This window comes from Anabrus simplex, chromosome 6, assembly GCF_040414725.1.
Source record: "Anabrus simplex isolate iqAnaSimp1 chromosome 6, ASM4041472v1, whole genome shotgun sequence".
Lineage (NCBI taxonomy): Eukaryota > Metazoa > Arthropoda > Insecta > Orthoptera > Tettigoniidae > Anabrus > Anabrus simplex.
In genome coordinates this window covers 94,372,642-94,399,110 of record NC_090270.1, presented here as the reverse complement: position 1 = coordinate 94,399,110, position 26,469 = coordinate 94,372,642, and the positions used below count along the sequence as shown (strand labels likewise).

Below are 26,469 nucleotides of genomic sequence, written 5' to 3'. Positions count from 1 at the left end.
AATTAACTGTCATTAGTCATAACTCATAATCATAACTGTTGCCTCAATAACAAAACCTAATTACTTGCTTTACTTATTTCTCTTCAATCAGCCTTCCACTGTGAACTGCAGTAAATGTACTGTCTCGCCCTCAAGCACCATCACTGCTGCTCAGTCGCCGATGCTGTGCAAAAATGCTACAGGGTAATTAATGACGCCTGCACTAGTAGTTCGCATTGTTAACTTTGAATTAAAAATACCAGCCTAATAATCTATTTGAATATATTTTGAGCATTAAATGAAGTTGTAATATGCAGACTGACTGATTTTTAAGGTTTCAGGGAGGTATTCAAATTTGCATTCTCGGGGTCACATGAAATAAGTGCAACCTATTACTGCCCTTAATGCAACAATTATGCCGTGGATATACTCAGCATGATTCTAGCACATATTTCACAGTATGCTACGCATCCCAGTCCACGAAACTTTGGGAATCTAAAAGCGATTCATCATCATCATCAAACTGAACATCGCATGGAGTTCCTTGCACTAGAAACGAAACTGGAGCTCGAAGGATTCTGAAGTTTATATCAGCCCTGTTCAAAGTGCCAGTGATCACCTTTTGAAGTCTCGAAGTTAGAACCCATAGTTCTTGATAGCCATTACGGTGCACAATTTTAACTCCAGATGCAAATTGCAATGCCTCGTTGTCACGTTCAAGCTCCACAAAACGTGATTGTGAATATGGTAGCCTCGAGTTCCAACACACGAGAGAGTTAGTGGAGAGAAGGCTGAAGAAGAGAATTCCTTCGTCGTCCATAGCTTGAGCTGCGACCTGTCCTTGTCTTGTGCCTGGAAACAATCGAAACGAGCGCGGTCTTCGATTAGTGCCATTGAAAAAATTAGAATTATCACGCAAGACAGAGGCACGAACCCACGATTCACTGTCACTAGCAAGACTATGAAAGTAAAGTATTTTATCTCCATCATGATAAGTTGGGCTCAGGGCAAGGCCTATTACTCCATCCATAAGGTCGAACTCTGATCCTGCAATTCTGAAATACCCCCAGCGAGGGTAAGGGTAGAAATAATTGGACTCTATACGCCACGAAGTGTGGTCTCGGAGGCTGTAAGCAATGAGGCGAAATCCAGTAACATCGGCCATGTAGGCTACAGCATCATGGCATGTAGCAGTGATGTCGACAGCAATGTTGACTATCAGCGTGTTGGAAGATCGCTGAGAAGGTGGTATTGTGTACCTAACAGAGAGCTGGTCCAGTACAGTGTCGAAGATCAGTAGAGTTGGAGGACATATTTGAGTCCGCTTGCCCAGAACATCCACTTTACCTGTGTCTGGCACCCAGAGACGACCGCATCTATCCACCTGGAACAAAGATATAAATAATAATAATAATAATAATAATAATAATAATAATAATAATAATAATAATAATAATAATAATAATAAAAAACCTTCTTCTACCGCTTTTCCCACACCTGTACGGTGGCGGGTGTGAAATGTGTTGCACATGTGGATTTGGCCCGGTTTTACGGCCGGATGCCCTTCCTTATATGGAAGGATGTAATCATTATTACGTGTTTCTGTGCTGGTTGGTAGTGTAGTGTGATGTCTGAATATGAAGAGGAAAGTTTTGGAACAAACACAACCACCCAGTCTCCAAGCCAGAACAATTAATCAAACAGAATTAAAATCCCCGACCCGGCCGGGAATCGATCCGAAGGCCTCAACGCTGACCATTAAGCCAATGAGTCGAATAATAATAATAATAATAATAATAATAATAATAATAATGCAAGTGCAATTCCTCGAAAGGCGCTGACGTCACTGGAATATGACGTAAAGGAAAGTTATCGGTAAACTGCCCGACTCGTTGGCTGAATTGTCAGCGTACTAGCCTTCAGTTCAGAGGGTCTCGGGTTCCATTCCCGGACGGGTCAGGTATTTTAACCTTCATTGGTTAATTCCAGTGGCTTGGGAGCTGGGTGTTCGTGCTGTTCCCAACATCCCTGCAACTTACTCACCACGCATAACACAGTCCTCTACCACAATAACACGCATATACCTACTCATAGCAGATGCCGCCCACCCTCATCGGAGGGTCTGCTTTACAAGGGCTGCAACCGGCTAGAAATAGCCACACGAAATTATTATATATCGGTAAACTCGCCAGCTTATTAAATGACTCTTAAATAATTTCTAAAACCAATTTAAAATACGATGATAATAATAATGGTAGAAGTACATTTCCATAAAAGCCAATGACGTCACCAGAACACGACGTACATAAATGTTACCGACAAAGTAGTCAGCAAGTATTGCACCACGTTTTACTCTTTGCTGGACTGGTAAACGTAGAGGGACCACTTTATTCAGGTAAGTTCTAATATTCAACTATTAGAACGGTACAGACTGATTTTGAACATAAACTTTTACATTTCTTAATAATATCAATCAATTTGATAGAATCTGATGATGTTTTCAGGAACGAAACATGTCATTCTGTTTTTAATTAATGGTATCTGTTTCGGGTATAGAGGCCTAATCAGTTATAAGGTAATTTAGGTAATTAAATAGACAAAAATGGCTTTCATTATAACAACTACAAAAAGCATAACTACGAGTTGAGGCAAGCGTTAGTACTGCGCATCATTACTGTGGCGCACCGAGAGACTAGGAAGAGGGCAATCAAACACATGAAATCACAATACCGCGGCCGAAGTCCATGTCTGTCAACGCAACCACCAAAGAGATGAGAGGCTCTTCCCAGCGTGAATCACGCCAGCTACTTAGAGAAGGGCGTCAATAGAATACAAACACAGGAATGGGTAATCGATGGGAACCTGGGCGAAGCCAATAGGTTAACAACCATAACAGAGGGTGGAAGCAGTAAGGGCAGAGCAGTTCACTGTAATAACACTCTCCGTCACACTTAAGACCAAAATTTAATATAATGAAAGAAGAAAATAAGTCAGGTGGGTGGTGCAATTTAAAATAAATTAAACAGAAAACAATTAAGTTTTTTAAGGAAAAACTAATTATAAAACCCATTTTCATATTATTACCAAGCATGGTAACCAAGCATGAATACCAACTATTTCAACCAATATTAAGAGTTCAGCAATATTCTTAGGATGGAGTTAACTTCAGATTAACTTAGATGGTCTTTACAATTTTCCCCCTTTTTTACAATTTGCCTGTCTCGAGCTCGAAACCATCTCTCTTTAAATGAAGAAATAATAATAATAATTATTATTATTATTATTATTACAAGTTATTAATAATTTAGGTGCACCTAGGTCCGCACGCGTCCTTACAAATTACCAAAACAATGTACCACATTGTTATTGAACAGTTAAAAGCAGACAGGCATTAATACAATAATTATTACATGTTTGATTTCCTCAGTGAACACGGAAGCGTTTCAAATTAAAACATCTGACCGCGTCGCCTAACAGACCGACAATGTCCACAAGTAATATTAGGAAGGCAAAAATAAAATTTAAAATGAGCCCACATCAAGAGAAAAACAATAAAGGATATCAACAATAAAGTAACACAATAATACGGAAGTAATTAAAACCCATCTCGTGACAGTTCATCACACCAAGGGCACAAGTACGCCGCACAACAAAGAACGTCCACACGACTCAAACATTGTTACAACACTGACACGCCGCGATAATGCGAACTAATCAAAACTGTTGTCAACAAAACAAAAGATGGAAGCATACCTCCAACAATGTAATTAAATAGAGTGTAGATTCAGAACAAAATTTATAAATCCAAAATTCAAGAAGGAAAATTTAAATAAAATAATAATAATAATAATAATAATAATAATAATAATAATAATAATAATAATAATAATAATGAAGAAAATTAATTTAAAAGGAAAATGAAATTAAACTCGATTCGACCCTAAACACGCTTCAGTATTCACTTAGGTTTAAAATCAGCAGTAGTTACATAAATCTTAAATTTTCAGACGCCCTTAGTAGGGTAACTATACAACCAGGCTAGTAAATAACTTTCATTTGATTTCTTTCATTTCCACGGGGAAGAATGTTAAATTAATAACAGATACAGTGATTTAACTTGTCACAGATTCTGTTAAAAGAACAGGTCGTTTTAAAACACACGTTCTCGTGACGAAGAAATGTGTCCTTACATTTTAAATTGACATCTTGCCCGAAAATGACACAACAGCTTGGGCCTAATTATTTCTTGCGGGATTAATAATTTTCAACCACAAAAGTTCACTCAAAGACATATGATCGAAGGCGAATGGTATCTTCGGTCCAAGAAAACGTAATTATTATTATTATTATTATTATTATTATTATTATTATTATTATTATTATTATTATTATTATTATTATTATTACTATTATTATTATTCCGATCCGACATTTTGAATTTCGATGACCGGTGAGCTTGCCGAAGCAACGCACATCAATCTCGCTGAGACGGTTAATATAACATATAAGGCTGGACTTACCGAGGTGATGAGGCTTCTTCACATTGTTAAATTTTAAAACGTCTATAGCGATGTAATAGAATAACGGCATGCTTGGATGTGAATGGAACCGTCACTTCTCAAAACTTTTAAAATAAGAACACCACACAAGTAATTTTCTAGCATCCACCCATCACAAACAGTAATTTAATACATAAGGGTGGTTTGAACACACACACCAGCTGTCTGCTGGCCATTGTCACCAGAGTTCGTAAGCTCGACATGTTGCCTTCAAGCGAAGCTTGCTTACAACTGCCAGAGAGCTCACGGCTACGCGAGGGAGCGTTGTGTCAAACAGTCGACAGTCAATTCGAGCGCTGACCAATACCAACTTCAGAACAACAAGACTCCACGGAATATCTAATGGTGATGGATCAGCCCACTGTTATCGTACAATTGTACACCAATAAGAACGTTAACAGTCCAACTATTAGTTAACGCAGAGTTCCGTTCCATTGAGCAAGGTTAAACAATAGTTTCCATTTCCGTTTTCTTTTAATTTCCACACGAGCAACTTTGCGGTGTAGCGGTAATTTCACATAATCTTCATAATTTTACCGCGTATGTGGCTTACGTGGAATACCGTGGAACTTGCAGGAAACTGCGGTAATATTATGGGCTAGGCGGGTTCAAAAACATGGCGTCAGCATTTTTTACTGTGTCAGCACCCGTGGTCATGGACCCCGGCCAAGGTCATTGACCCGTTCACGTCATGACCGCGTGACCGTGACGTCACATTGTTTGTAAACAAATCCACGTGCTTGACCGCTGTCATCTCACTCTTTTAAGCACGTGGGCGTTGCTAACCTCACTGCTGCCAACTTGACTGGGCCTAACCTAATTATTGGCACCTTAAGCACGTAGGGGCGCGGAATTTAAAATCGACGTGCTATTTGACAGCTGTCAAGATGACAGGTTCTAACCACGTGGACGCGGAATTTAATCACGTGACCGTCGCTAACCTCACTGCTGACGCCATGTTTCTGAACCCGCCTAGCCCGTACTACTGGTAATGGTGACATCAGGGGCAGAAGGGAGGTTCATTCAGTGAGCAAATTTGCAAAGTTAAAATTTGCGAAGCACATTGGTGATGATGATGATTCTTTTTCCACAACGTTGTGCCCAACTATGGAGCGCGACTGAACTTATTTAGCAGATTAGTTTGCTTTGTCTTCCCAGAATCTCTTTATCCTCTCACTGTGTTCTTTACTTCTGTTCCTCCGTTCATGCAGTGGTAGTTCTCATCTTGGACTTTTCAGCAAAATTATGTTTGTTCACCGACGTTCTAAAGCTAGGCCTGGCACATATAATTTCACCAGTTATGCTGAATTCTTGATGGTCTTTTTCAATTTTGATTATCCAATTATTCTTGATTTTTAGTGAAGAGCATAATTAAATATTGTTTTAGTAAGTCTTTCACTGTCCATTCTTTGAATATAGCCATGAAATTACAGTCGCCTTTTTTCTAATCAAGTGATATTTTCTCAGAATGCAGGTATAAATCAGGAGACCTCCTTTTCATCCACACTCCTTCTATGCATACTGGGCCAAAGATTTTCCTAAAGATTTTCCTTTCTTGTTTTTCTAAATTTTTAGTTAGTGATCTGCCTCCAGTGATCAAGATTTCTGATGCGTATAGTGCTTCAGGCTTAACTGCAGTGTTGTAGTGTTTTAATTTGGCGTTCCGAAATACTGACTTTTTGCTATAAGCTTTTTGTAATTTAGAAATTATATCTCTGTTTGCTTCACGATTTTATCCGGATGGTTGGATGATTTCCCCTAAGTACTTGAAATTATTTACTTAAGTACTTTTCCAAACTGAGTTACCAGAGGTTGTTTGTCTAAGTATCTAGGGGATCCTTCCATGTAGTCCTATTGGGCTTTCCCATTTGAGACTTGGAGTCCAGTTTTAGATGCAATTGCGGGAAGATTTTCCAGGGACTGGATTGCTCCTTGCCAATTGTTGGACAGAATTACCAGATAATTTGCGAAAGTCAAACATTTGATATTATCTTTAACACTGGAGAGGGCACGTAAAAATAATCCCGTGAGGAGGCGCCACGGTGTTTTCGACCGGGTCGTAAAAAGTAACACGAATTTAGCAAAGGCTATTTCTAATATTACAGAACTAGTAAATAATTTTCCACGAACTTGTAAATAATTTACTTTCGCTATACAAAAATCGGAAGGTAAACAATTGACGTTCATTTTGCTTCGTCACTAGATTCTTGACTTTCCGTAGTGCACCAAACACATGTCACTGCCGCGCGTTCTTGTTTCAGTAGGCACATCTTCCAAACTCTTCTAGTTCTTGTTGAGCTGCAGAGGGCTGTTGTTCTTCAGACAATCCTAGCATTTAGCGAACGTGCCGTTTTTAGCCCCGTTGGGAGAGTTTGAATACCGTTCTTGCAAATATCTCACGCATAGCTTTTGATTTAGTTCTTTCAAATATTAAGCCTTTGAACATTAAAGTTACCTTTCACATGCTTGTAAATATTATGCGAATTAATTTGAGTAATGTTGAAGATGGTAAGGAACAGACATTGGTCAGCGGTTGCTTATGCGTGAAAGTGAGACGCACTTTATAAGTCTTTCGATTTCTTTTTCCCTGTTTCTATCCATGCTGCGTTGGACTTCACTATCTATCAAGGCACTATTTTACACGAAAATTTAAAAAAAATGGTATATTAACTGAAAAAATAACTCAAAATTTAACTCGTAAACACGCATACGTAATGGGGCGCGCCGGGAGTTTTAGACCGGGTCCGTCAAACAATGCACTTACGTTGAAAATAAGGAGCATAAGGGATGAATTGTTTACACACAGTGATAGTGGACGAGTTCAATATAAGGTACTGCATGGATGGAAGCTAGCGACCCGCTACGTTAAGAACTATAAACATTTATCTGTGAATCTGGTCGAAACGACCATGACGCGCCCTCACCAGGGTTAAGTCCGGCTCCATGGCTAAATGGTTAGCGTGCTGGCCTTTGGTCACAGGGGTCCCGGGTTCGATTCCCGGCAGGGTCGGGAATTTTAACCATCGTTGGTTAATTTCGCTGACACGGGGGCTGGGTGTGTGTGTTGTCTTCATCATCATTTCATCCTCATCACGACACGCAGGTCGCCTACTGGAGTCAAATCAAAAGACCTGCACCTGGCGAGCCGAACTTGTCCTCGGACACTCCCGGCACTAAAAGCCATACGCCATTTCATTTCATTTTTCACCAGGGTTAACAAGCTTGTCGATATTAATCCCTTTCGTTTCCTTTGGCCAGATTCGAGTGCCTGTACATTCTCTAGCACAGTAATGGAGATAAGCCATCTCTTCTTTGTCTGACCTTTTTGTTAATATCAAAAGGTTCAGAAATTTTGCCAAAGAAATTAACATTAGAGGTGTTGTCTGTCAGTGTCTGTCCGATTAAATTTGTTTTCTTATCTTCCAGGGCATCAAAAAGTGTTTGTCTATCTAGAGAATCATATGCTCTTTCGAAAAGTAAAAACTGAATATTATGATTATTATATTATTAATGATAAGAAGAATAATAGAGCACTCGTGCTGCTCCGCAGTATTCGTTAGTAATTGGTCAGATAACCTGTCATGATATGAAACTGCTTCATGGCCCGCCCGGGTACATTTTCGAATGTTTACTTTTAGAATATGTCTGTTAGGTTATCCGCCCAGAGGCTGGCTGGATGTTCAAATAACACTACCAAATGTTTTGCGGAAAAACCGATGGTAGCGCCGATATGAGGCATACTAGGCAAGATGAGGAGTGAGGTAGTTTGCCATTGCTTCCCTCTCATAAGGAATATATTATTCCTCGCTCACATTTTAGTGGTAGATGGACACCCTAGTGCTGAATCAGTCGACCTCGGCAATCTTCGAGATTCGTATTGGCAACCTTTGAAACAGAAACTGTGAATCGCTTATGCATCGATGTGCAACATCTGGCGTACTTATTATGTATTAGTACTGTTGGTGTTTACACAGCAAAGCCAAACTATAGAATTCATGCTAGGAACAAGATTCGCATCGAAAAATGTTATATAATGTTATATAATGTGTGTGTGACACAGTTGTTGGCTTAAGATAACAAAGGTTTAGAAAATTCATATCGGTCGATCATATTATCGATTCAATTCATATTTCATTTCCATTCATTTGGCAGTATAACCGGAACCGGGAGAGCTCCCTCCTTACTCCTCACTCCCGTACACAAATATATCACTAAAACGTGTGCGAGTAATACCTGTTAATTACGTCTCAAGTGAATTTTTGTGCATTTTTACTGTGATGTTGACTGATGTTTTACGATCTATTTTGTATCTTAAGAGTAACTGTTGTGTTTAATTCAAAGTTTAAGTTTTAGATTATTGTTGTATCACGTGGAATTTTGTCCTTGTTGCAGCCTCTATTGTCTGGAAAGTAGTTAAAATGAAATGGCGTATGGCTTTTAGTGCCGGGAGTGTCCGAGGACAAGTTCGGCTCGCCAGGTGCAAGTCTTTTGATCTGACTCCTGTAGGCGACCTGCGCATCGTGATGAGGATGAAATGATGATAAAGACGACACATACATCCAGCCCCCGTGCCTGCGAAATTAACCAGTGATGGTTAAAAATTCCCGATCCCGCCGGGAATCGAACCCGGGATCCCTGTGACCAAAGGCCAGCGCGCTAACCGTTTAGCCATGGAGCCGTAACCGTATGTATTTACGCGTTGCGCTACAGATACGTTGCACACGATTCCAGCTGTAAATGGGGCTGTCACGAATCAGTTTAGCGAGCCCTAAAACTGTGGATTCAACATTAATCTGGGTCATTTTGGATATTTTCTTTTTTATCCGTTCTGACCGCCATCCTAATGGAGGCTGGGTATGGACCTAAATGACATCCGGAGTGTCACAATTCACATCTGCGACCCCGAAAAGTATGGATTCGACACTAATATTGGTCGTTCATTTATTACTTTTACATATCACTCCCTCCTCTCTCCATCCCTAGCAGTGCTAAAGTATATCTTACTCATTATTAAGTCATACGTGTACCAAGTTTGGATGAAATTGTGGCTTTACAGTCGCCGTCGTTTTTAATCGTTTAGCTGCGTTTAGCAATCATGCACTGCAGTACCACGAGAAGAGATCTAGAGCTTTATTGATTGTATGATTCAAAGAATATATCTACATAGAAGAAGTCACATATAGCAAACTGACGTTTTGACATTAATCTCTACTGCTGCATACTGCCGATGCTATATCATTCGGTCGAAGCGACCGATTAAATACGAATAATATTACTATGATCTAAAACTTCAATCTACAACAGTAACCGACGTACGAAGTAAACTGAAAGAGTTAATATGGAGAACAGTTGATATACTAGTGTATAACATTGTGTTGTATGTTGCCTGCACTGTGTGAGCAGGCAGGAGAACTCCTTTACAAACTACTTGAGAAAGTTACAGAAAATGCTCTTTTCATCGAGTGTAATGAAAGAGGATAGAAGTATATTAGTGGAGTAATGCAGTACCTGGTGTATGCATAAGTTTTTTCCGGTTTTTTGTGGTAAAGAAAACACGTAATTTTCAAGGGAAATTCGTTTTTTGTTTATTCACTACATCCATCTTTCAGGTAAGGTATGAATATCATTCCAGAAAAACTGCTTGTCTTTTGAGCGAAAACATTCATCGAGCCATTTTCCAACTTCCTCGAAATTGCTGAAGTGCAGCTTTGATTGATGAGAAGAGGTGATAATCATATGGCGCCAGGTCGGGGCAGTACGGCGGCTGCGGAGGGATGTCCCACCCAAGCGAGTTCAAAGTGTCTTTCACTGGTTTTGCTGTGTGAGACGGCGCATTGTCGTGTAACAAAATCACTTTGCCATGTATTGTGGCTCATTCCGATCGTCATTCGACCAATGCGTGATTAAAATTAATCATTTGTTGGCGATAGTGTTGTGCGTTAATGGTGTCGCCGTACTTCAAGAGTTCATAATACACAATACTGCTTTGATCCCATCACAATCACATTGAAATTGTCGAAACCATGTCTCACATGTTCTAATCGATGGAGTGTGTTCACCACATGTTTCTACCAGCAAACGATGACTTTCCACAAACTTTACCTTTTGATTAAATAAGAATAATGCGTACCGCAAATGTTCTTTTTCAGCCACAAACGTCCACATGATTACTGAACGATACAACACAGATGCTAGTGTTTGGCGGACTCAACTTGTGTGTGTTGGTAGGTTAATGTCAGACGAACAAACTGACGTATGTGTCAAATTCATACGCTGCGTACTGTTCGCTGTCGCCATCTCTTAGTAAAACCAGAAAAGACCTGTGCATACACTTGGTAGTTTCCTACGGTAGAAATGTGAATTACTGTTCGTAAGTGACGTGAAAGTGGTTGCTAGATTTCACCCATCATCTTTACTGCAGAGTGCTGTTTTAATTTTTGCGTGTAATAAGTAGGGCCTAGAGTCTTATGTAAATACATATAGTATTCCATTTCTTTACTTCTAGGCAGCTGGAAATGTTGGAGAATTGCGGTTCTGATATGGTTATAGGCCTACCTGTGTTTCATTTTAAGTATTTTTAAATATTATGTGAAGAATGTAACATTTTTGTAGATATCTAGGTAATTATTAAAAATTAAAAATTGTGTTAGCTCGCTTTTCAGACTATCTATATAAATAAAGTTGTAGGGGCCCACTGTCTGCAATTTCGTTTACTTTGCAAAGTTTCTGGATATTTATTCCTTTTTGGTAAACTCAAGACCGTATCAGTGGTTTTTAGATTCCGTGTCTGTCTGTTTGTCCGTCTGTTCCATCATCACGACGAAACGACTCGACAGATCTCGACCAAACTTCATATTTAGAGTATACTCATTCAGGGGAAGATTTAGATATGCATGTGATTTTAAAATCAATGAATATACTGGGGGTTTATAGCAAAATCAGAACACATTTCTTCAGTTTTCTCTTATACTACTGATTTTCTGTAAAATCCATAGAACATATGTGAAACATCCCTTCATTTTAAATAACTTTTGTTATGTACATACTTTCTCTTACTCTTCAAATGACGGAGAAAATTACTATTTTCTGAGGCTTTCATGCTCTGCACTGAGTGACCAACAAACCGACACCGAACCTTCCGATTCACATAGCAACGTCTCTGGCTGGTTGACATCAGGGAAGTAACGTAATGCCATTTTCGTCATCATTCCTGTTAACTCGTGGTTGTTCCTTGGGTAGAAGATGAGAGAGACGTCAAGCTGTCATTCTGCGGGATATTTGCGGAATGCCGTTGGAGGATACAATCGTTTTCGGATAGGATGTCTGTTAATATTTGAACAGTACCGCGGAGTGTAGCCCATTATTTCACACCGTAAAGTGTTTTCTGGCATTTGCTATAATTTTACTGTATTTCTCTTCTACTTCTGTTTTCTGCTTTATTTCCTTGTCTTTGCTTTGCCTTTATATACTTAAGTAATATCATCATAATTTATCTTCTTATCTGTTTACCTAAGAATCCCTGTGCCTCAATTTATTCACCGTTACCGCTTTCTTACATCCGTAACTCATATCATCACATTTTACTAAAGGATATTTCATTTTCCTATACACCCACTTGGCATTTACATATTTGTCCTATCCAGCTGTCCTCAGTTATTATCCAATTTTCAATTAATGTCAATTTTCTTAACTCTATTATTTTCTTCCTTAACTTTTCCGTATGTATGAGAGTCCCAATCCTGAAATCTGGATACTCTTTCCTTTGAGAAAAAATTCCAAGATGCTCAAATGTATGAAAAAAACGAAATATGGAGGCAATTTTCATGACAGTGCAGATCTCCGTTTCGGAGTAACTGCTGGCTAATCGGCAGGTCATATCACAAAACAGATTATACAATCGCCGCTCAGTTTGGAGAAATCTTCAACTTTGGTCGTAGGACCTTATGTCGTATTTAGATTCCTTACACTTTAGGTAGAGCTGCAGTGATGGATTATAATCGAATCCCTAACTCGACTGTGACTGGCATTAGGAAAGGGGCCTGTCATAATACTGAAAACTTCCCGTATATTTTGTGAATGGCAGTTGGCAAGTGAGTCTGCCGTTATAGTAGAAACTCCCGAAATCGATTGTGTACCAAATGTGGCCTGTCATTATCACGGAAACTACACAACACGCACCTTACATCGGAAACGAAGTATGCGGTCCTCTCCGTTTAGTTTCTCGAATTGTGCTGAGAGACATGCAATTTAATATAATGCTACTCACTACGTGTACAGAAATTTACGTAGAAATCCGTATACAAGGTAGATTACCGTAGCGCAGCAGAGGTACATTTGTTAGTAGTAAATAATTGCCGAATTTCATCTCACATAGAATATATTTCAGTTCCTACCGTTGGCTTTAAAATTACGATTTCCAACCCTTTGTCTGTGAAATACAGTAGATCCGATTGTCTCAATTGTATACAACAGCACTAATCCTTTCTCAGAATCTGGGATGGCTAGGTGCCTTTCATTGGTCAGAATTCTAACAAACTCCGTAACGAAATCTAGATTATTCAAGCTCTTTATCTGTTTACAAAATCATTAATGATGAACAGAAAGAGCCCCGGAATGTAGTCTCAATCAGCTAGTTTTATCTTTCAAAATATTTACCGGTGACTTACTGCGATGTTGAACGCTCTTTTTCAGCCTACAGGAAAATTTTATCGCATCAACGCCTAAACATCACAATGGAAAACATGGAAAAGTACTTGGCGACACACTGCGCATCGCGTAAAAGAATTGCCGTATTATTTGTGTTACTTAATAGGCATTTAAAGACAGAATCTATATTAACTTTGTTTAGTAACATGTATTGTTTCTTTTATCAGGGCATGAGGACAACAAGAAATTAAGTGCAACAATACGTTGTGTAAGGTACTCCGAGATTTGCAGTGCAAAACATTATTTTTAAATATTTGATGTATTTTGATTATGCCCTTAATTTGATTATTAAATACTGTCAAAATTAGAAACCTGTAGAGCAGGGCCTCTTAAACGTCCAAAATCTCACGCGTGCAAACCGAGGCACATAGGTTCTGTGCACCGTGTATCGGCCCGACTCGGCTGTGTTCGGACCAGCATTTTGTCTCGGGGCGACTCGGTTAAGCTCGGCTAAGCTCGGATCAACTCTACTCGGCTGGTACAGCACTCCAGAGAAAGTGAGGAAGAGGGAGATAGATGGAGCGGGCGAGACAGGCGTGGGGAAAGAGAGAGACAGCGCTATTGCTTAAAACCCAGCGCAGCAAAGTTGCCTTTTCAACCTTACGCCGCGCAATGCACTGGTTCATGCACCCTGAGACGCCCTGGTGTAGAATATATAAATTATATAAAGAAAAAACGATGAGTGTCATAAAAGATGGAGGTATTTAAAACAATTTTAATGTCTCATATCATAACCATAAGTCATATAAAAGGAATATATGAACATTTTTGTAACTTAAGTGCAGTAATACTATTTCATATTTAATTACATATTTTGTGATTATCACACAATACTCTATTTCACTGACATTTACTACATTTTATGTACGCATTTCGCACTTTGGTATAAACGTAAAAATCCTGGCCGTAGCAACAAGAACTAATGTAGATATTTTCTGAATTGATATCGAGAATACAATTGAAATGTTAGAATTCTTGTTCTTTAATTTTACAGCTTTCCATTTCTATCGTGAATCGTGAATTCGTGGCTTGAGCTACAAAAATTGTTAATTATTTATTGTTGGCTACTTAACGGAAGGAACAAAGCTCTTCTTCGGACAACTACAGTAAGTTCAACACCATGTCCTCCACACTGAGAGCGTCCGGAACGTATGTCAGTGATATATGCGACTGTCATATAACTCTGACACTGCACGTGACAGGTAATTAGTGGACCTCCTGCTCATAAAAATGCATTCATCACATTACATTTTACGTAATGTATGCCCATTTACTATGCTGTTAGGAAAACAAAAGGGACAAATGTAAGAAATATCTAACTTCACTGTTTCAACCTAATGTAAGGTGCAAATAATCTTAGTATATTTTCAGTTCTGTTCTGCGTGAAACTATAACATATAAACATTATTTTGATATTTACTGTCCAAAAATATTTCATTCACATCAGAGATAAGAAATGATGTATTTTTAGAGCAAAGGAAAAATACAGACTTATTCGGAAAGAATCTATAAACCTCAATTTCAGGCTTATTCATATGACGGAATGTTAACGTTCGACGGGATATGCCGGGCTGAGTGACTCAGACGGTTGAGACACTGGCTTCTGACCCCAGCTTGGCAGGTTCCATCATGGGTCAGTCCGGTGGTATTTCAAGGTGCTCAGAGACGTCAGTCTCCTATCGGTGGATTTTTTGTTACGTAAAATAACTCCTTCGGGAATAAATTGCGGCACCTCGGCTTCTCCAATAACCATAAAAATGTATTGATTGGCACATTGAAACAAATAATAATATTAAAGTAATTGGACGGGATATGAACACGAGACTGGAGAAACCATTACAGGACAGTGGCTCTGTGTAAAGTATGAAGATGGTGCAGAGGGCGTAAAACACTTCATTCTTATTTAATGGGAGCACCGAGCAAGTGGCTGTGCGGTTTGGGTTACTTATCTATCAAATTGCATTCGGGAGATAGTGGGTTCGAACCCCACTGTTGACAGACCTGAAGATGGTTTTCCATGGTTTCCCATTTTCATATCAGGCCACCACCACTTCCTTCCCATTCCTAGCCCTTTCCTCTCCCATCGTCGCCATAAGACCTAATCTGTGTCTGTACGACGCAAAAACCAATTTAAGAAATTAATTGGAGCCATGTTATACTGAATTCAGAAAAAGCTGATGATATCCTGCACTTATTGCAGTACGTACCAATGAGTGAAGAGTTAATATTTTATAAAACCTTGCAGGCCAAGTGAAGTGAAGACGATGGTATTGATGGAGAAAATTAGATTGATTGATTGATTTATTGATTGATTCATTTATTTATTTATTTATTTATTTATTTATTTTATTTATTTATTTATTTATTTATTTATTTATTTATTTATTTAGTTATTTATTTATTTATTTATTTATTTATTTATTTATTTATTTATTTATTTATTTATTTATTTATTTATTTATTTATTTATTTATTTATTTATTTATTTATTTATTTATTTATTTATTTATTTATTTATTTATTTATTTATTTATTTATTTATTTATTTATTTATTTATTTATTTATTTATTTATTTATTTATTTATTTATTTATTTATTTATTTATTTATTTATTTATTTATTTATTTATTTATTTATTTATTTATTTATTTATTTATTTATTTATTTATTTATTTATTTATTTATTTATTTATTTATTTATTTATTTATTTATTTATTTATTTATTTATTTATTTATTTATTTATTTATTTATTTATTTATTTATTTATTTATTTATTTATTTATTTATTTATTTATTTATTTATTTATTTATTTATTTATTTATTTATTTATTTATTTATTTATTTATTTATTTATTTATTTATTTATTTATTTATTTATTTATTTATTTATTTATTTATTTATTTATTTATTTATTTATTTATTTATTTATTTATTTATTTATTTATTTATTTATTTATTTATTTATTTATTTATTTATTTATTTATTTATTTATTTATTTATTTATTTATTTATTTATTTATTTATTTATTTATTTATTTATTTATTTATTTATTTATTTATTTATTTATTTATTTATTTATTTATTTATTTATTTATTTATTTATTTATTTATTTATTTATTTATTTGTAGAAGATAGAAATATATGCTCAAATGGCCTTCGCTTGAATCGCAAATGGTACGTATAAGTTGGGGGATTTGTTCAGAAGAGTTTTATGGAGGTAAATTCAGGGAAACGGTGTGGACTAAGATCGATAGTGAGAAAATAGAGAGCTGTATATCAAGTAAGGTCGACATAACGTTGTTAATGTTAAACTTCAGAAGTATTGTAAAAATAGGGATATCAACAGGTAATTATATAGAGGATAAACATGAACGCCAGCGAAAAACTTTCGGAGGTGGTTCAGGGATACCTTCTGAGTATATTGGTATAAGGAACCCGTGGACTCCGGTGGCTCGTTCAGAGTTATAATGTAATTATGATTTATTCGGTTTGTTGCCCCAATCATTGTTGTTGCCGTGAAAATATCCTCACAACAGTGAAAAAGCCTGTAATATGCAATAACCAAAACATACAACACAAAGCGCAGAGTAACGCAACAACCCTCACATGAAAGGCGTATACTTATCACCGTGGGTTCAGTCTTTTATATCAGTGTACTGTACTGTACAGTACGTAACAAATTCAGAACTATTCCCTAACAGGTAACAACTCCGTATCGTTGGCTTCCGGTACGTCAGAGTGCTCCTGCGCGACAACATTCTGACACCCCGCCGTCTGTCAAGAACTAGCATTTAGATAATATTCAGTGCTGATGAGAAATTGACGAGTATGAATTATTACGTAAATGTTAATGACTAGTGGTCAGACACAAGGGTTTACATTTCATCGATAACTGCCGTAGGGTGACATGACCCAGTAACCTTCATAATTACGAAGCAGTAATTATTATTTGCCGCAGGATTGTGATTAAAAGACAACATTGTTAGTTTCCAACTTTGTTATTTTATACGTCATGCGGCGTTAACTGAGAGACCTACTGTGGCACAGATGAAAGGCTAATGTTTTGGTGTCGAACTGTCCCATCAGCATTGACAAACTAGTCCCCACTGCCGCGTGCGTTCACTGTAGCCTGTGGAGGTTTTGACCAACATCAAAAAACTATTTCTACTTTCTGTTCAGTGCACTCTTCATTAGTCCAAGGCTGCAGTGGAGGCTTGTAGATATTTTATTATCTCGAAGCCTTCGGTTTAAATTCTGATCATGAAGATGACGTTATCTCTGGTATTGCCAAGAGTCTCTACCTGCTTCGATGTTATTTCTGAGGTACGTTGCGGGGCCGTAACTTTTTTGTCATTTGCTAGTGGCTTTACGTCACACCGACACAGATAGGTCTTATGGCGACGATGGGATAGGAAAGGCCTAGGAGTTCGAAGGAAGCTGCCATGGCCTTAATTAAGGTACACACACCGCCGGGCCGAATGGCTCAGACGGTTGAGGCGCTGGCCTTCTGACCCCAACTTGGCAGGTTCAATCCTGGCTCAGTTCAGTGGTATTTGAAGGTGGTCAAATACGTCAACCTCGTGTCGGTAGATTTACTGGCACGTAAACGAACTCCTGTGGGACAAAAGTCCTGCACCTCGGCGTCTCTGAAAACCGTAAAAGAGTAGTTAGTGGGACGTAAAGCAAGTAACACCATTATTATTAAATTAAGGTATAGCCCCAGCATTTTCCTGGTGTGAAAATGGGAAGCCACAGAAAACCATGTTCAGGGATGCCGACAGTGGGATTCGAACCCACTATCTCCCGGATGCAAGCTCACATATAAAAAATAGTATAACGAACTGTCAGCATTGACAAACTAGTTCCCACTGCCGTGTGTGTTCACTGTAGCCTGTGGAGGTTTTGGTCGACATCAAAAAAACCTTTCTGTTCAGTGCACTCTCCCTCCGTTCATTGCTGGTTAGCGTGTCGGCTTCCAGACCCCAAGACTGTGAGTTTAATCCGCAAGAGGTAGTCCGATTTCTCTGGGGCAGAATAAAGTCGATTCGACACTCCTTGTCATACGACGTCGGCATATGGAGGATCTCGGCTAACACATTTGATGTTTACCTGCCGAAATTAACTGAAATTCAGCGATAGGTCACACAACAAAGATGAGGCGGTTTACTCCGCCATAGGGAGACAACACACCTCCGAATGCTTTTGCATACATGATATTCTTTATTTTACCTTCTGGTGCATAAATGTCTGGGCTTGTCCACTCTTGAGCAAGAAACATATAACTGGCCATGAGAGAACCATGGATCGGTCGAATGGCTGCATTGTTTGGGTAAGTTAGCTGTCATTTTTCATTCGGGAGACAGTGGGTTCGAACCCCACTGCTGGCAGTCATGAGGATGATTTTCCGTGGTTTCCCATTTTCACGTCAGGTAAATACTGGGGCTGTACATTAAGTCCACGGACATTTCCTCCCCAGTACTATCCCTACCTTATTGTCGTATCCCCAGCAAAAAGCAAAACGCCGAGTGGTGAGTGGAATCACCTGATGACTAACAACAGTACTAAAAACGAAAGGGTAATTTATAGGCGTTAGGTAAGTTGGTTGTTAAGAATTGAAACTCATATGATTTCCTATATTTGTGCATATATTAAACAGATGATGTACAAAGAATATACACGTACAATTGAAGTAGGTCACTTAGTGTGACGTACTGGAACTAGCCTTACTCAGAACGGCTACTCCAAGTAAATGCAAGTGCAAGTGGACTCTAAAGTCATTAGGTCATTAGGGTACCACTGAAATAATAAAGGGGTGGAAAATCTGAGTACCGTGGTGTCCCACAGAGAGATTTCTCATGCTTTATGTTGCCAACTACGATAAACCCAGAAGAACTAGGGCTTTGCATTGAGAATCTAAGTATGGATGACGAATACCAAGTGTTAGCAACACCCTCCAAACTTGATCTACTAAGAATTAATGTTCCAAGCAGCGACACCACTTCTGGAACCGATCGCGGTTCCCTGACGTGAGCTGAAGGTCACACCTACATGCGTATTTAAAGGAACTGGTAATTAATATGAGAATATCCCCTACACTTAGCTAAGACCTTTTCTGGCTATCTATTAGCTCTAACACTTCCCCCATGGCTACTCACACTATTGAACACGTAGCAATTCTCATTTTCATAAACATTAGTACTCGCCTCTTAACACGTATCTTCATAACCTAAGTCCGCCTTTTCTAATACTTGACGTCATAAACATGACTCTCCGTCTCGTAATACTTGATTGGGGTGGCACATTACTTTTAAGTTATAGGACACTTCATACTACCCATTCTCTTGCTATTTCCAAACATTGGAGCGTGACTGTTTACTGTAGATTGCCTGTATCAACTTACTTGTAAGACTTCATCACCTCACAAGACTCTGTTTTTTTTTTTTTTTTTTTTTTACGTCGCACCGACACAGATAGGTCTTATGGCGACGGTGGGACAGGGAAGGGCTAGGAGTGGGAAGGAAGCGGCCGTGGCCTTAATTAAGGTACATCCTCAGCATTTGCCTGGTGTGAAAATGGGAAACCATTTTCAGGGCTGCCGACTCTGTTTTTACCTCATTCCTTTTCACCCCTACACATGGCTGCTTAGTTAACACAGGCCCATGGATTAAGTTTTCAAAGTAACCATTCTATACCATGTACTACTCATATTACGTAATGTTACGTAACTCAGGCTCATGTCCCTGGACATGACACTGTACATTACTATTTGTATTGCCGGGCTGAGTGGCTCAGACGGTTAAGGCGCTGGCTTTCTAACCCCAACTTGGCAGGTTCGATCCTGGCTCAGTCCGGTGGTATTTGAAGGAGCTCAAATACGACAGCCCCGTGTCGGTAGATTTACTGGCACGTAAAAGAACTCCTGCGGGACTAAATTCCGGCACCTCGGCGTCTCCGAAGACCTAAAAAAGTAGTTAGTGGGACGTATAACAAATAACATTATCATTATTACTATTTGTATTTGTATTGGTGCAACGTAAAGCAAATTATAAGGAAAAATTCCCAGTTACTGCCTGCTACCTTTAGTGACTGGGAATTGCGATCGCTTGAAATCGAAGGCAATATCGGTGGGTCATAGGAATGCATGGAATAAAATTATATTCTCCTTTAGCATTGCCTGTTAATGCAATCGCCCCTAGTACGCTTGGCATGCGTTGTTTCACACGTAGTCTTGTTCCATTGCACATTATTGGTGGGTCGTTATTATGTAATAGTATTATCGGTGACCCAGTTTTCAACGAGCAAGTAGCCGTGCGGTTTGAGTCACGTAGCTATCAGCTTGCATTCCAGAGATTGTGGGCTCGTGCCCCACTGTCGGCAGCCTTGAAAATGGTTGTCCGTGGTTACCACTTTTACACCAGAAAAATTCTGGGACTGTACCTGCCACGATCGATTTCTTTCCACTCCGAGCCCTTTCCTACCCCATCGTCGCCATAAGAATTCCAAATAATTCAAGTCAGTGGAATTCATTACAGCCTGTTTGCTCCGCAACACCGGTGGATTTGTACGTTGTTACGCAGCAGAGAATATTATCCTGTATCTAGATATTTATCTTATTTACCCTGTAATTACCACGGTCGCTACCTTCCCCTTCCAGGTCCTCTCCTATCCCACCGTCGCCATTAGAACAGTGCTGATGCGGCGTAAAGCAAAAATAAATTAAAAAAGCAACAAACCGCGACAACGCCCAATAAATCTCTTATTTTTATATCTTACTACATATTACGTCTAAAAATTTAAGTTGTATATTTTACTGAAGTTTTTTGTCTGTGACAATATTTCATATAGCATGTTATTTAACATTACTTTAAGAGGATCATGGCTTTGGTGAGAAAACTGTTGTAACAACTTTAGCAGATATAATACTTCATTGTTCTACGAGGGAAGTGACCTTTAGCGCCTTGGAAAGGCCATTGGAAATAAGACCAGTTTGTTTTAGGATTTTTCTTCTATTTCTCAGCCTTTTGAATAGCAAAATCGACTTTCATTCTTTTTCTACCGCTTTTCCCACATCTCTGGGGTCGCGGGTGCAAACTGTGTCACACATACGTCTATTTGGCCCTGTTTTTCGGCCGGATGCCCTTCCTGACGCCAACCCCATATGGAGGGATGTAATCACTATTGCGTGTTTCTGCGGTGGTCGGTAGTGTAGTGTGTTGTCTGAATATGAAGAGAAAAGTGTTGGGACAAACACAGACACCCAGTTCCCGGGCCAGAAGAATTTTCAGAGGCGATTAAAATCCCCGACCCGGCCGGGAATTGAACCCGAGACCCTCTGAACTGAAGGCCTCAATGCTGACCATTCAGACAATGAGCCGGACTTTTAAATAGCAAAATCGACTCTTTGGTGATATTCACTAACATTATCCTGTTACGAGTATGGAAATTTGGATCCAGTAACCATAACTATCTCGGCTGATTAACGCTAGCAACTGTGAGTTTAATATATTTAAACAGAATCTCTTCTTGGATTTGCCTACACTCACGCACGTGCCCAATTCTAACTCCAGGCCTGTATTCTAAAACGCCATGGAGTATAAAGAGCCACCTTCAGTGGTCTCGGATTACGTATTCAGACTACAGTCCCAATTACCCTGGGTTCGACTTCCGTCTCGGTCAAGAAAGCTTGAAATGGGGCGGGTTCAATTCCCAACCCAACCGTCCTAGAAGGGGTGTTCCGTATTTTTCCACTTACGGAACTTGTAGGGCAAACGTTGCGATGAGGTTACTTCCAGTAATTTTCCTTTAGGCATTGAAAATGTATCAGTCCCTTTCACAACGTTTATATAGGCCTACGCAAAGAAGCCTTCCCTCAGACGGAAGTGTGAATGGAATCCCTTGAGCTGACAGCGCCATGGTTACAGCCGGTCATTTCATGATCCAAGTTCTAAAGGGGTAGTGTGGTGCAATTATCTAGAAAACGGTTGGTTTCAGGGCTTTGAAACTTGATTTTTGGGGTCCTTTTGGGACTTACCAAGTTTTATTCCTTGCGTCATGAGGCTTAAAATGAGCTTTGTCTCGTTCTTTTATCACAAATTTAATATTTCCCTCATGTGTAAAAGAGCCAGTATCTAGGTAATGGAGGAGCTGACCAAATTTCTTGTAGACGGTGTTACATGCAGGTTCCTCAGTGGTAAGAATACAAAATGTGATTCGGGTTAGTGAAACTGTTTAGATTTGTAAAAGGAATAGTCAGAAAGAAGGACGACAAACTGTCTACTTTATACAGTATACAACCCCTATCCCATGATTTAAGTCACGATTTACGTAACTGGTAAGACAAACTTACAGTAAGGTTTCAGTGTATGAACCTCTCGCCAGAATTACTCCATTCGAGAAGATTCCAAGGAGGGCAGCACGATTTGTTCTGGGCGATTTTGGGTAAACGAGTAGTGTTACGAAAATATTACAGTCTTCGGGCTGGGAAAATTTGCGAATAAGATAACGGTTTGCTCTTCTAAGGGGTATGTTCCGCGCTGTCATTAGTGAGATGGCGTGGAATAATATTAATAAAATAACCTTGAGTGGAGTTTTTGAAAGTAAGAAAGATCACAATATGATGAAAATGAAATACAAAAGATCGAATTAAGGCTAGTATTCATACATAGGAAGAGAAATTAGTGATTGGTGTTATTTATAAAGGGAAATCCTCAATAAGTTTCAATTTCTTTGAAATTAAGTAAAGTCTAGCTAAACATTTGATAGGTTGTCAGTCACTTGGGTGAGAGCTCTGAATTCAGATCAGTGGTAAATGAATGAATAGCCATTCTGTCGCTGATAGGAAAAAAATCCGCGGGGCTGCTTCGTTTTGCAAATGGTCACGCTGTAGAGTTCAACAAATGCTATGTCTTCAAATGATAATGCACATTTAGTTGTAGCCAATATGGTTTGTTCTTCATTTTCTACAGTCTGCCAGTATTTACATTTACCCCCTCACGTGTACGATGAAGCTCTAATGGACATAGTTGAAATTACCAAGAAAGTTTTAATTTAAATGCTAATTTTTATGGATTGTGTATCACACGTGTTGATGATATATGTATATGAATGGGTCAAACTACTGCATTATCTCTGTAAACGCTACTTCCATTAAATATGATATGTAGAGTCCTGACTTTTGGCGGTAAGAGGTTAGAATGCAAACTTATTGAAGCGTGTAATAAGTATAACCTACCACACTCAACGGTTGTGTTATGAGGCTTGCATAAACTTTACGGGTACGGTCCATCGGAACCCCTAGAACAGGGCATCTCAGGGTGCATGTACCGGTGCATTGTGGGGCTCAAGGTGCATAAGACGACTTTGCTAGGTTGACCGGAGTGCAGATCCCCCACTCCTCGATTTTGAGCAATAACGCTGTCTCCCTCTTCCCTAACGCCCGTCTCTCTCGCTCCCCCTGTTTCCGCCTTCCTCACTAGCTCTGCAGCACTCCTCTGAGCCGAGTTGAGCCGAGCTTAGCCGAGTCTCCCCGAGATAAAACGCTGGTCCGAACGGAGCTGAGTTGGACCAATGCACGGTACACAGAACCTCTGCGCCTCGCTTTGCATGCGTGAGATTTTGGGCGTTCGAGAGGCCCTGCCCTAGAATTTATGTTACTCTTGCCACATAACGGAAGAATGGACTAGACGACACTTCCTAATAACCCAATTATTTTGCATTCTAACCTATAACAGCCTAAAAATTCGGAGTCAAATGATGTGTAAAGAGTGACGTGTTTTAAATCTATATTTGAATAAAATATTCCATTACTTCCATGAACTTTATGTTGTCCTTATTGCTCGGAACTTGTAACACTGTAGATAAATGGTCAACATTCTGTTCTTCTAAATACGTTGTTCGGAGTTCAATTTTGGCTCAGTTAGGCCTACGAGACTTTTACCACGTAATGTTGATTCTTGTAGTTCAGGAAAAGTGCGACCTGTCCCGTTCATGTCTCAAATTCTCAGCCTGCACTTCCCTCCGGGTAGATTACCTTGTGGCTCATAGTATACTACACGACAGACAAAAGTAGAGTTTTTTAGGAAATGAAACGTACGACATGCCTGTGATCTAAAAAGAGATTGTCCTGAATTCAAACCGTTGTTGTTAATCATTGCTCTACTAGACACTGCTAGACGAAATTATGGCAGAGGGAAGAACGATGGTTTGGATTCAAGAAGAATGTTTACACTAAGAAAATGTACTAACCCACACTATTACTGAAATTATGTCACATAATCGTTGAATTTACAAGAGCAACAGTTCAGAAGGTATTCGTAGTATGATACCGGACACTGTTTTCAAAATCATGAGGCGTCTCAATATTCTATGGACTGACGCCGCGTGCGCTTCATAGTCATTCGTCTCCTATGTTTGAAACTGTGAAGTAAAATCCCAGCATAACGAGCTCGATAGCTGCAGTCGCTTAAGTGCGGCCAGTATCCATTATTCGGGAGATAGTAGGTTCGAACCCCACTGTCGGCAGCCCTGAAAATGGTTTTCCGTGGTTTCCCATTTTCACACCAGGCAAATGCTGGGGCTGTACCTTAACTAAGGCCACGGCCGCTTCCTTCACACTCCTAGCCATTTCCTGTCCCATCGTCGCCATAAGACCTACCTGTGTCGGTGCGACGTAAAGCAACTAGCAAAAAATCCCAGCATATTCAATTGGCATTTAAAGGGTACTTAAATATGAGAATTCTGTGTGAACAAATTAAATGACACCGGGGGAGTCAACAGCTTGGTGAAAATCTTGTAGCGTCTAGCTGTTAAATAGCACATGGGAGATATTTGTTTCGAACTCTACCGTCAACAGCCATGAAAATATTTTCCGTCATTTCCCATTTTCACACCAGACAAATGCCGACACTGTACTTCAGTTAAAGGCGCTACCAGTTTATGCCCATTCATAGCCTGTCCTTACCTTATCGTCACAAATTGTTTTAATAATAATGTTATGGTTTTGACGTCCCACTAACTACTTGACGGTTTTCGGAGACGCCGAGGTGCCGGAATTTTGTCCCGAAGTAGTTCTCTTGTATGCATATAAATCTACCGGCACCGTGCTGACATATTTTAGGACCTTCAAATACAATCGGACTAAGACACCATCGAACCCGCCAACTTGTGCTTAGAAAATCAGCGCCTTGACCCTCTGAGCTACTCAGCCCGGTTACAACTTATTTTAGCATGGCGTTAAACAGATGTAGCAGAAAACGTATAAGAAGTGGACACGTTGAAGAACTCCTTTCGACGCAAAATTCCGGCTGTTCGGTAGCAGTTCATGGCATGCCAAATATGTATTGAACCCATGACCTTTTGGACCAAAGGGTTCAATATTTAATTATCACGTGGAAATCTGCTCGCATCTGATAACACAAGTAATTACAGTTGTACGTCCAATTTCAAAAGTATTCAAATCAGTTTTGTGACCTGAATGTGATTTTTGTTTCATATCTGTAACATTTCATTTCTGTATGTTGTGTTCCTGTGTTCAACATTATCACACTATTATTATTATTATTATTATTATTATTATTATTATTATTATTATTATTATTATTATTATTATTATTATTATTATTACACGTATAACCCGCTAAACAGACTACGTGAAGCGTCTACTTGATGTGAGATTTTCTCAGGCGTCATACTTCTTTCATCTTGTTACCGTGCGCTTTCTTCGTGTCTTCAGACCAAGTAGTTCCAGTCTTCAAATTGTTTGATATCTTGGATCACGTTTTAATTGTATACTATGCACCACGTAGCTATCAGCTTGCACTCTGGAAATAGTGGGTTTGAACCCCTCTATTGGCAGCGCTGAAGAAGTTTTTCCGTGGTTTCCCATTTTCACGCCAGGCAAATGCTGGCGCTGTACTTTAATATGGTCACAGCCGCTTCCTTCCACCTCCTAGCCCTTCCCTGTCCCATCATCGCCAAAAGACGTATCTCTGTCGGTGCGATGAAAAGCCAATTGAAAAAGATAAAGATAACATTTCTGTCTGTGATTTTGAATATTAACCTGATATTTGGCGTTTATACCGGACAAGGCAAATAATGGCCTGTGTCAGGTTCAGTTTAATTCCTGTTTGCTTGTTTGTTTGTTTGTTTGTTTGTTTGTTTGTTTGTTTGTTTGTTTGTTTGTCACATCATCGCGGAGAAACTGGTAGAGAGATCATCAT

The 26,469-nt window shown here is 39.1% G+C and overlaps 1 protein-coding gene across 1 annotated transcript in view; it reads right to left on the bottom strand.

Moving 5' to 3' along the window:
- Positions 1 to 442: 442 nt before the first annotated feature.
- The window catches only part of LOC136875869 (protein yellow), a 46,581-nt gene continuing 20,554 nt past the window's right edge, over positions 443 to 26,469 (bottom strand). The window contains exon 4 of the mRNA XM_068228234.1: positions 443 to 1,363. Within this exon, the coding sequence (XP_068084335.1) occupies positions 443 to 1,363 (921 nt within the window). The remainder of the gene's footprint in view (positions 1,364 to 26,469) is intronic.